Source organism: Pieris rapae, chromosome 10, assembly GCF_905147795.1.
Source record: "Pieris rapae chromosome 10, ilPieRapa1.1, whole genome shotgun sequence".
Lineage (NCBI taxonomy): Eukaryota > Metazoa > Arthropoda > Insecta > Lepidoptera > Pieridae > Pieris > Pieris rapae.
In genome coordinates, this window is record NC_059518.1 from 3944662 (window position 1) to 3957102 (window position 12441).

The 12441-nt window shown below is 32.4% G+C and overlaps 2 protein-coding genes across 2 annotated transcripts; one reads left to right on the forward strand and one right to left on the reverse strand.

The window, feature by feature from the left end:
- Window positions 1–1846: 1846 nt before the first annotated feature.
- On the reverse strand, window positions 1847–7783 carry LOC110994259 (integrin beta pat-3). The gene is made up of 8 exons (XM_022260807.2): window positions 7556–7783; window positions 6914–7311; window positions 6333–6843; window positions 5771–6111; window positions 5211–5342; window positions 3693–3867; window positions 2234–2591; window positions 1847–2142 (listed from the first exon to the last, which is right to left on the reverse strand). Exons 1-8 carry the CDS (start codon window positions 7676–7678, stop codon window positions 1931–1933), a joined length of 2250 nt encoding a protein of 749 aa, XP_022116499.2. The 5' UTR covers window positions 7679–7783; the 3' UTR covers window positions 1847–1930.
- Window positions 7784–8179: 396 nt separating this feature from the next.
- On the forward strand, window positions 8180–12399 carry LOC110994254 (integrin beta-PS). Its single transcript, XM_022260801.2, has 8 exons — window positions 8180–8352; window positions 8554–8963; window positions 9696–10185; window positions 10260–10594; window positions 10700–10810; window positions 11044–11251; window positions 11380–11773; window positions 12036–12399. Exons 1-8 carry the CDS (start codon window positions 8221–8223, stop codon window positions 12239–12241), a joined length of 2286 nt encoding a protein of 761 aa, XP_022116493.2. The 5' UTR covers window positions 8180–8220; the 3' UTR covers window positions 12242–12399.
- Window positions 12400–12441: the final 42 nt, after the last annotated feature.

Sequence of the window (12441 nt, forward strand, 5' to 3'; positions counted from 1 at the left end):
TGTTATCAGTAAAATATTAGGTTTACAACGTAAATTGTGAGGTGTTGAGATTAAGTTTTATGAAATGAATTTAGTTTTATTTATTTTAATGTTTACGACTCTAGAAAATGAAAATCAAACTAAAAAAAGAAAAAAATAGAGTCAAAGCTTCTACTGCAGTTTTCTACATCATAGTTAGATGTTGTGTTCTCTTTGGATCTTCAGATTAGTATTTACATGATTAGGTTTTTCCCCAGTTCGACTTAGTTTCTGTGTCTAATTTCTCAATTTCTTCAGTAATGGGTGATGGCATGGCATCCAGTTTTCATCAATTTGCATTTAGGCTTATTGCAGGTCAGTATTAGAGCAGATCTGACCTTAGAATCTGCCTTACTGAGTAGAATCGGACTCTGATAGTTACTGATTTTTAGTTCCTTATATACGTACAAACACTGATTTGTTTCGTTAGCGCGTTTTAGAATGTTGCTGCGCGTGTATTTTAGTTAGGCGCAATAATGAAATGACTGTGTTTTTCCTTTTTTGTTTTCATGTTGGCAGTAATTTTAAATCATGAAATTGCATTCGAATTTTATTTTTAATTAATTATTGTAGTCAGATATTTTCAGCGCCATCTGCGGGGTGGGGATTAAATTACAGGTATTACAGGTGAAACAACTTTAAAGAAACGCGTTAGAGTTGCACACTTGGCTTGTTATTAAGAATTTGAAATTAGAATTAAAGGAAATTTTTGATTGTTAGCGTTGTTATTGTAATATGCGTTTATTTCATTCATTGGCATTCCATTCGCATTGAAAAAATATTGTTTTCTTTCAATACGTCACCTAGTGTGAGTTATTTAAACTAATTTAAGACCTGGATCGTATCCTGAATCTCATACTTACTTAAATAGGCCAGGACTTACATTTCTACATTTATTTATTTTTATTAAAGTGATTTTAAATTTAGGAGTTATTTCAAAAGTAATGAACGGATGGATTTTATTTTCTACTTTTTTTTAACTTGCAGCTTTACGACATCTAGGGTGTAATTGAAGAACTAACTTAGTGGCTAAATTTCAAACCAGTATTAAAATTTAGTATTCGCAGAGCAAAATATATAAAAAAAAATCATTATTATGAACGTAACGTGTAATATTTTTAAAATTATATTTTATTTTTATTGTATACATAAAAACAAGTTTACAACAGTGTGATAACACACGAAACTGTTTTTTCATTCACACACGACGTGAAACAGCTTAAAAAATTATATACTAAGACCAATGACAGACGCGCCACAGAGGAAATGCTGCAAGCGTATGTACACTGCCACTGGAATTAACCTTTTTAAATTTGTTTTGATTATCATTTTATTTCTGTTATTGCTTTGTTGGTTAAAAAATCTATCATTATATTTGCCTCAAAAACATACGGGATATTCATAAACTAAACGTGATCGGTTATATGCAGAAACGAGATTTATGTCAAAATTTAATACATTAACATAAGGGAGTCATACTCAAGGCTGAATCCTTACCCTTAGATGGTTTCTTCACGATGTTTTTCTTCACTGTATGAGCAAGTATTAATTGTGGTCATAGATACAAATCCATTGGTGCACATCAGTACGACATTTGAATCGCGTTCTTAATCAAGACTTAGTAACTTTACTAACTTTTCCTCTTACACTAAAATATTAATAGCCGAAAGGAACAAATTATCTAACTGCTGTTTCGGTTCTTTTTTTCATCCAATGGATAACAAATAAATGTAATATTTTCAAGATGCATATTTATACCTAGCTTATCTTGATAAAATTGAAAGAAAATTCAAGATGTTAATAGTAGAACTTAAATAAAAACAAACTTATTTTTATTTCTGGAGCTTTTTTATGTCTTATATATTAATTAATCTAAGAGATTTGACATCTTTACATCTATGTATGAATAAATTCAATTTATTTCCGATCCAAATGCAGGATTCTCAAACTTCTTAGATGCAGACTGATAATTTGGATTCTCGTGGCTCTCATAACATTCAGAATGCAATTTGTTCTCAAACTTCTCAAATTCTTGCCTATCCCTCCGCTTGGTTATGTATTTCCAGATTAATAACATTAATAGACCAAGTATTACTAGACTGGCTAAGACGATTCCTCCGAGTGCTGTAAACAGTATTAAGATAAAGTCAACCATACAAATCACGATAACTATGTGCAAAAAAGCGTTTTAACAAAAAAATTGAATAGAACTTACTAAAATGACTCTCAGCGCAGTTTAATTCCGACTGTATAATAACATCTATACCATACCGGTCTGTAGCATACCGATACACCATCTGCGTATAGCAACCAACATCCACTCTAACATCTGGGCATTTTGCCCAACTCTCGGTGATATTGCTCATGACTGTAACGTTAAGGTGGCCACAGTCACATTTCTTCTTTTTCAGGTGGCATAAAGCACATGACTCTAGACGGTGGCATTGTGGAACGTGGCATGAAGGGCATGGTGATATGTGGCAATGCTCATTTTGTTCGTTGCGAGCGTCCCATGTTGACATTGGTTCGCATATGCACAAACCGCACTCACATTTTCCACGGTTATTGCATACCTGGAATATTATTGAATTGTGGTAATACGCCATACATGAGCAATATTACGTTATTATAGTTACACACACATACACATATTTTTACACATTCAAATATTTTTACGCCTGAAACTGACCTATAACGTTTGTGTAAAAATTAATTTCATTAAAGTGTTTTTTTGGTAGATTATAACTTTATTTTATATATAACAATTTATACAGTAACCAAGCAGGCGTGTGTAGTGCATGTTTTATTACTATTTAGTAACGGTAGCTAGCAAATATATCAGATATAAACTACGTAGATGTGTCGTACGATTTGATATCTGTTTTAACAAATTATAAATGCTACGTTCAACTACTATTATAACCACCTAATAAATTGAGTTGTGTACACTTTAGTTTTAAACAAGTGCCACTATGCCGAAGTATTTTTTAGTGTATCATACTTGAAGGGTGCCGAACCATAACGTATAAGACACACTGGCTGAAATAAGTTTTATTGCAGTATATCGTTGTATGTGCCGGTGTTAACTTGCTAGGTAGGCCTTAAAAACCCTTCTAGCTAAAATTTGTGAAACAGCATGCGATAACGTTTTAAGTGCCAAAAGAGTGACAGCACATTAAATTGTAACTCTTATAAAATTGAAATAGATGAACCAACTGAAGCAGAATTCAAAAGTTGGACTTTCATCACAAGTAAACTGAGATGGCCTGAAAGCCAATGAATAATGATAGAACAGAGTCTAGATGCCCTTATTGGGTTCGAGTGGTTCAGTTTGACCTCCAGCAACGGATGTACGTCCCAACCCATACACATAAACACACACGTATCACAGTCGTCAGCTGGCGTTTGTCAATATGGGAATTCATTTGGTGCATGATGAATTAATGGGCATCATGTTTCTCTTTAATTTAACTGTTGGGCAAAGGGGTTCCAACTCGTCTGTATCAAAACTAAGCTTAACCAATCTAGCATTTGAAACCCAAGAACTCAATGAAACGTTTTATGATTCATGTACGTTCTATAATCTATTGTTAACTAGTTCAAACTACCTGTTTCGCGTATTTCCTTTCTAAGAGTTACCAAAATATTAAATAAATATATTGTAAAAGTCTTACAACATCTCCCTCGGAACACGGGCCTACAGAGGCGGGACAGGAACAATCGGGACCAGACCAACCGTTATTGCACCTACAGGTACCACAATCGCACGTTCCTAAATTCGAACATATGAACCCGTTTTCACCCCTGGGGCAGCTGTCTTCGTTACACTCACAAAATTTACCTTTGAACCTAAAATCAGTAGAATCAATAAAAAAAAATTACCTATTTTATGCATCCTTTAGTTTATAATATCTAATAGCTAAAGTTAATCCTTATATATATATTTCTTGTGTGCGTGTGTATGTGACTGAACTCCTCCTAAACGACTGGACCGATTTAGACGAAATTTTTTGTGTGTGTTCAAGGGGATCTGGGAATGGTTTAGATTCACAATTTTGTCCGCTGGACAATGTTTTTTTAATTAATTTTCAATTTATTAGTTGTTGTTGATTTTGGAATGTTTTACATTGGATCCGACAGACGGCGCTACCATCGCAGTGTCAAATTTTAAATAATATTCGAATTTTAATTTTAGTCTGTCCCGAAATTTAAAAAAAGTTTTGTTATCATTGTGTTATATCGTGTGTGACCATGTGCTGGATCGTTAGATATTGTCATAAGACGTGTAGACAGGACAACGTCTGTCGGATCCGCTAGTTTATTATAATAATTACACTTTCGCGACATAACTATTTATAATATTATACTTTGACTGGATGACAGAATCATCTGAAATGATCAGTGCGATCAATCGATTTGACATTTTTTTAATTTAATTTAATTTATTTAATTAAGTCATTTGGTTATTTGTTGTTTATTAACGTAGCTTCTTATATTGGATAATCAGTATATATGAAAATCCTTTTATTGACATTATTCGACATTTAAAAAAATGCTATTATGCAAATATATGTTCGGCTGGTATATGTACTTGTAAGAGGGGAGAGTTTACGGGACGGGATGAATATGAAATATTTGACAGTTACATGAACATTTTGTATTTTCTGTATCGCTTTTCCAAACAACACAACAACAACCATGAAAATGGGTCCAGCAGTTCTCGAGTAATTAAACCCAACTTTGTTTTATATATTTCGTAATATAATTCATTTTGTCTATTTCAGACAGTATATTCAAGTAAGTACATTTTATTTCGCCAAATGTTTTCTTATTTATAAAAATATTTGAAACTATAAAACAATCATAGGTTATCTTGAAGCAAGTTTGAAAATTTAAGTAGTAATAATTTGAGGAATATTTTAGATTTTTTCTATAATATATTTAGAAAATATATAATAATATGATATAAATAACAATGTTTCGTCTAATAGCTAGCCATATCTTTTAACCCCAAGTAGTGAATTCGAACCTCGGCTGCAATGACTAAAGGTTGATTACCGCTTGCCAATATGGAAAATAGGTACATAGGATCTGAGCTTAGGATAATATTAATTCGAATAACGGGCCCGGGCCCTTAATTACACAATGAAAATTGAAAAAAAGAACTATTATATGAATAAAATATCAATTACCTTTCTTTACATATACATGATCCGCAGACACAATCACCTAATCCGTTACAGACTTTGTTAGAGTCTGGTTGACGGCAAGTGTCGGAGCCCAAACTGACGACATTGCCTTTGCACTGACAGATATCCCCAGTACTGAAAAAACATATTTAAATACTATGTAATCTAAGAATCTATATTAGTTGTCTTTCTCCAAGAGAGGTATTCCAATTCTTATAGCTTTTTTTTACGACAGAATTGCTTATATTTATATTTTTGATTTCCTCTAGTTACTATTACAAACAAAAATTTTAGGGTCAATGTTTTGACTGTACATACACACATTATCATCATGCGCCTGAAAGACTGGTGACATTCTTGTTTATGAGTAAATATATTATTAGAAAATTCCTTGTTAAATTCAAAAGGAATTTATTTTACAAAATAATTCTTTACTACTTTACATAGGCAATAGTTGTTTATAATGTTTTGTACACTAAGTACCGGTGTTGCTTATGTTTAAAATGCCGGGGTTTAATGCATATCCTTACACTCAGATAAAAAAAAAACACAAATGTACGGACCTGCCTTCATTACATTCGCATATTCCACATCTCTTAGTACCACTAGAGGAACACAACCTCGAGTTTTCTTCGCGTTTACAATCACATGAGTCAATAATTTCAACGTTTATAGTGAGTTGTTCCCTGATACCTTCATTTACCAAACCTATATTGATATTTTTACCAGAGAAGTACTTTAACAATTTTATAGTTGCATTTATCTTTTTCTCTCCTCCTGGTCTCATTTTACATTTCAGTGAATTAGTGGCCCTTGAAATGCAATCCGGTTTGAAAGATATTTGAAAATAGTCCCGGTACTCTGAATTCATGTTGACTCTTAATTTCAATTGACTTGTTATGTCCTGAAACAGGTTTTAAAATTTGTAGCCTATACATGCTTGTATCTTTCCTGTTTTTCTACACTTTTAATTTAGTCCAGTTCTATGAAAGGAAAAGGAGTACTTTTTTGATGTCAGCATACCGTCATCTAGATTGTAAGCTGTTTTGTGACACAGTTATTTCCTTTTTTCTAAATCGTAGATAAATAATGTAAAAATAATTCAAATATGTTCATAGTTCATACCTTGTAAATAGTTTTTAGAATGGTCGGCATACCATCTTCAACGTTCGGTTGTTCAAAACTTACGAATTTTGATCCTGACACGCCTTCAGTTAAAGTTTTGTATGTATTTTTATTGTCGTTATTAACAGCAAATATAACAGAAATCTCCTCATCAGCTGCTAGTTTATTTATAATACTTATAGAGGGATAATCTAGTTCTAATTCTTTAGAATAATAACCACTGTTGCTGTGACATTTTCCGTCAAAAGGTTGAGAAATTCCTCCATAACCTCCATCTCCTGCTGCGTGAAAGGTACTGTCTGTTAAAACTATGATTATTTTTCTCGACTCTTTTCTCCAGCCAACTAAATCATTACACACCATTACTTGCGCAAGCGCATCTAATGTTCCTTCTTGTGTATCATAGTTTAAACCAAACTCTGTATTATTGACTACATTTTGAAATTCTTTAAAGTCAGGCGTCAGCTTCAAGCGATGTCTAAAGGAGTACGCTAAACTACTGTTAATTAAGCTGTAATACAGTAAAAATTATGTAAGTATTTAATAAAAACAGAACAAATATAGTTTTGTCAGACACTTACGTTGTGTATGGTAGAGTGTTTTTGTCCACGAAAGTTCCCATTCCTATTAGTACGTTAGTTGACATGCTCTTCATAGTTTTATAAATGTTTTCACTTTTGTCTCGTGTTTGATCTTTCATAGCTTTCATAGTAGTCGATCCGTCCATAAGAAAATATAAATCTACAGGGTAGTTATCGGCATTTTTAAAGGAAAATTCAAAATTTTCTTCTTGACCTGGTCTAAGCTTGAGTTTAACGTTTTGTGGTTTTATCTGAATAACATGACCAGCCTCTGAAGTAAATTGTTTATTTTCACCAATTTCCATGGTACTTTTCGGATTTATTGTGTTGCCAACACACCAAACCTTGGAGTCTAGATATTTTTTTGCTGACATACATCGAGTGCCATTGTAATTGTCCTATAAATAAATTGTTATTAAAATCTCTGTTTTCTTTATGTAAATTCAAAGAGATATTTACATCTTAACAATGTTGGGTTGTTTATATTGTTATTAAATGTATTTAGGAGCAAGTGTTAAGAAAAATAATATCCTTACGGAACATTTGGATTCTGAATTCGTCTGAGGCTTTTATATTTTTTTTGCACTTGAATGTTTGATTCAATATTTCCTTTTAATTATACAGTAATCTAAGGGAACTCACCAAAGCACACCAAATACATTGATCAGGGTCTCTGATACACCCTTCGCAAGTATAATGCTGTTCACATGAATAAGAGCATTTAATTGCATAGAAAACACAGAATGTCAGTAGTATAAGCTTCATGGTACAATACGTTATAAATTAATATTGAATTGAACAAATATTTCTGACATTAATTAAACTTAACTGTGATACGCGTCCTACCCTATAAATTTTCCTTGAATAATAATTATTATTAGATGACATGTTAAAATAATATGTTATATTTATAGATATTTATGTTCAATTAAACGCTAAATAATACTCATTTTGCACTATTACTGAGATTTAAGTTTATGTTTAGGTCAACGGAATTGTTATGCTTATGTCATACATATCTGTAGATAATTTAAGAAAATATGATAAGCGTCGCGTCGTATCATTGGACATTCAATTCATTTATAATCATAATATTTAAGAACAGTTTTAATTACTAAGTATATTCACTATTAAATACTAAATATATTCACAACGGGAAAATTAAATGTATCCAATTAATTTGAATTGGATTGTCCGACATAATGACGCACATATTATATTTATCTTCCTATTAACTCATAATAATTATAAAATTTCCTCAACCAAAGCAGACTTTAAAGGATCACACGTATTATCAGAACTAAGCAATGAAGGTCGTGTTTTTGATATGCCTTTATCTTAAATTAAATTTAGTATATTGTGAATCGAATTGTAAAAATTTCAAGACATGTAGTGGTTGTATAGGATATACTCTAGACCTATGTGTTTGGTGCTCTGCTGTAAGTACTTTTAAACACACTGATAAAAGGAAGAATTACAATTCGTATAGACGTTTAAGTTTCAGTTAATCCGACAGTTTTTCTTCTTCTCATTACTATTTGTTGCAAAATTAGATTGAAATATCTAAATTAATGTTTATTCATACGACATGGATAGGTGTATTTACTTTATTAAAAACAAAAGAGTTACCTTATTTTCAGAAAGAACACGATGATCGACGTTGCCAAACCTTAGAGTATGCGGAAAAAAACAATGATTGGTGCAAGGAAAAGTACTATTTTCCCCCACCGATTTCAAGTTTCAATATCATTCAAAATGATACATTTAATGTCGGTTTAAATGGAACGAAAGTTGTGCAATTTACGCCTCAAAAATTAGAAATAAAAGCACGCCCAAATGCATTAATTTCTTTTAAAATGAACTATAAACCTGCTAAAGATTATCCATTAGATATATACTTTGTCATGGACTACTCTACCACAATGAAGAAGCATACGAAAACACTTATTCAGCAAGCTAACAAAATATACGAAGAATTGACTAGATTAACTAATAATGTTCGTTTTGGTATTGGAAGCTTTGTAGAAAAACCAGCGATGCCATTTGTCGAGTAAGTTAGTTTAAGAAAATAATCTAGTTCCACAGTTCCTGCGGTAGCACAACGGTCTACATGTCAACAAAGCACAGACTGTTCTGCGATAAAAATATTATATATCTAAAGGAGGCAAACAAAAACGAATCTTATATCTTTAAACGAGCAATTCTTATATATATATATATATATATATATATATATATATATATATATATATATATATATATATAATTGGATACTCGGGATCGGCTCCAACGATTTTCATGAAATTTAGTATACGGGGGGTTTCGGGGGAATAAATGATAGAAAATAACAAAAAGGTGGTGTTTGAGTGGTCCCAATTTAAACTGAAACATGTATCTTCCTGACATCTATCAGCGAATAATAATACTATTTTTTGTTTAAATTGCTTTAACGACACAACAACACTAAAGCAATTCAGCATATATATTCTATACTGTTCATATTTCATATTTGATTAGTATGTAATTCGTACTTAAATGTAATTTCCAAAAAACACAATTTATAAAAAAATAAAAATACCGAGCAAAGCTCGGCCATCCAGTTACTATAGTAATTATCAATCATCTATTATTTTTAGTAAAAGGGGAGGGGAATAGAGTAAACAACTCCGAAAAAAAATACATCCTGCGATACTTTAGATAGCCTAGATTTTTCGCTCGTTTACTGACCAGGTGTGCACATATACTACAATATTAACATATGTAATGATTTTATAATTTTCAGTTTAGCTGTTCATAAATCATATTCTTTTAAAAACCATTTGTCGTTAACTGATGACGTTAAACTTTTCGTTAAAAATATTGGCGAACCGGACGGCTCTAATTATGATGACCCAGAAGCTGCCTTCGATGCAATAATGCAGGCAATGGTTTGTAAAGACAAAATAGATTGGCGAAACAATGCAAGGCGTATCATTGTTTTATGTACTGATGGTGTATATCATAGTGCAGGAGATGGAAAATTTGTTGGAGCTATAAAGCCTAATGATATGAAATGTCATCTTGAGAATAATACCTATTCCGAAGCACTAACGTATGACTATCCTTCAGTGAGTCAAATCAACAAAATTGCTACTGAAAACAATATCAAGATAATATTCGCTGTGGATCCCAAAGTTCAAAGATCTTACGAAGCTTTAGAAAAGAAAATTCTTGGAGCTAAATATGTTCCCTTAACCGGTAATATTGTCGATATGATAATAAATGAATATTTGGTAAGTAAAATAAATCTGTTTTACTTTCTTTTCAAATCATAACAATATCTCATTTATCTCTATATGTCTTATAGGGGTTAGTAAGATCAGTGGTTATTGATTCAAATATAGCCCGTCCTATTCAATTAGCAAAGCTTGTACCTGATTGTACAAAGAGTGGTATTTGTGAAATCAAACACGAGCAATCTTTAGAAATGGAAGGCTTTTTAAAAATAAACTCATGTCCATCCAATGAGAAGAAAATGAAATATTCACTGGAAATAGGTCCAGTATCTTTGGATGAAAAATTAAAAATAGAACTCGAAATCGATTGTCATTGTGATTGTGAGGCCAAGGGAGAAATTAATTCAACGTTGTGCAGCGGCGCTGGTATATTCCAATGTGGAGTATGTAAATGTAATGATGATAGGTAAGAATAAGGATAATGAATATTATAATACATACCTAAATACTAAAAACCTACACTCCTAACCAGCGTTAGGAGTATAGTTTTTCCAATTATTTCTTATTTTAGATACGGTAGTATATGTGATTGTAAAGGAACAGACACAAATACAAATAATTTGGATAAATGTAAAGCAAATGTTGATGATGCAAACTACTGTAGTGGTCGTGGAATATGCAGGTAAAATTACGTTACTAAAACATATTATAGCCAATTACAGAAAATGTAATTTCTCATAATAATGTCTAAGTCAGCCTTTCCTTCAGTGTACTAAAAATTTTATGCTTATAAGTCTGGAAATGGCCTCTTCGTGTTACACCTGTACCCAGACAACATAAGCCCTCTTAAGCTCTTTTCCGGATGGTCCATAATTTTCCAACCGTAGAGTAGGTGATTTTTTATTGATGTCTCAGGTGCGGTAAATGTGAAGAGTGTAAAAAGGGATTTTCTGGTGATTTCTGCCAATTTGACGACAATGCTTGTCCTCGACCAGGTGGCCTTCTATGCTCAGGTCATGGTAGATGTCAGTATGGTACTTGTGCATGTGACCCAAATTGGATTGGCGATGACTGCCGATGCCCCGATGATGAACATAGTTGTATGGCACCCATTTCCAACGAAGTAAGAATAAACTACGTATTTCATTTTTTTTCACCATAAACTGTCGATTTTTATAATTAAGAAGCACTGTGTGGTATATAGCTGGTAATAATAACGGAAATTTTAAGTTTATTCTAGTGTTATTTTAGGTGTGTTCTGGAAGAGGACAGTGTAAGTGCGGAGAATGTGTCTGTCAACGACAGAATGGTACAACGGAAATATGCTCCGGAAAATTTTGCGACGATTGTGAAGAATTGACGCAGAAGCGATGTAAGGAGCTTGAGGACTACGCCTTATGTAATTTCTATAATAACAAAACAAAGTGTGATGAAGAATACAATCAAACAACTACGGGTGTCATACTTGTTAATAAGACAGAAATGCACGCGCCTGGGCGCGAACATAAGGCAAAGTGGTGTCACAAAAGTTTAAAAGATGACAAAACACTAACCTTCCTATACTATTATCCGATAGCGTCTATTAACACATTGGAAGTTGTAATTCAGAATGAATTAGACGAACGAGCTAAAGCGGATATTTGGGGTATGTTTTATTTGCTACAGGCCTAATATGTAACGACTCTACTTAAAAAGATATGCTTCGAATATAAAAAGATCAAAAACAATTAGAGAATATTCTTACAGTTGTCTTGCTGTTGGTTCGTAACGAGAAGTGTTAAATCCTTTAAAATCCCTATTTAGAAAATCTACTCATTTTTGCTACATACTTTTATGCGTGCGTCGATCTTCCAAGTATTTAATGGGATAACAATTTTCGTCGAATCTTATAAAATATATTATTTTAGTTGCTGTCGGAAGTGCTATCGGTGGTGTATTATTAATTGGTCTCCTCATGGTAATTGGTTGGAAGCTTCTCATTGACGCTCATGATAAAAGGGAGTACAATAAACTTATAAAGGAGTCCGCTGCGGCCGGTTACGATGTATCAAATCCATTGTATAGAACGCCGGCAGTTAATTTTACTAATCCAGCTTACGACCGCAGAAATTGATCAGAAATGGAACTAGTCATATATTATATCGGGAAGGTTACATTAACATTGAAATTATTCTCTTTATTCTATATGGCTCTTGATTAGTATTTACATTAGCAAATGTCATTTTATAAGCAGTTTTTAGATGTTTTGCTTTGTAAAATTTGAAGTAAACGTATTAGATTTTGATTCTGAATCCTATCCTTTACAAATTTGTA

Bases quoted from the DNA above. Each gene is read 5' to 3' on its own strand.
- LOC110994259 (XM_022260807.2), bottom strand. From the start codon at position 7,678: ATGAAGCTTATACTACTGACATTCTGTGTTTTCTATGCAATTAAATGC. The intron at 5,343-5,770 runs GTCCGTACATTT...ATGTTTTTTCAG, and splicing joins TGCGAATGTAATGAAGGCAG to TACTGGGGATATCTGTCAGT. The intron at 3,868-5,210 runs GTAATTGATATT...TACTGATTTTAG, and splicing joins TCATGTATATGTAAAGAAAG to GTTCAAAGGTAAATTTTGTG.
- LOC110994254 (XM_022260801.2), top strand. From the start codon at position 8,221: ATGAAGGTCGTGTTTTTGATATGCCTTTATCTTAAATTAAATTTAGTA. The intron at 10,595-10,699 runs GTAAGAATAAGG...TTCTTATTTTAG, and splicing joins TGTAAATGTAATGATGATAG to ATACGGTAGTATATGTGATT. The intron at 11,252-11,379 runs GTAAGAATAAAC...GTGTTATTTTAG, and splicing joins TGGCACCCATTTCCAACGAA to GTGTGTTCTGGAAGAGGACA.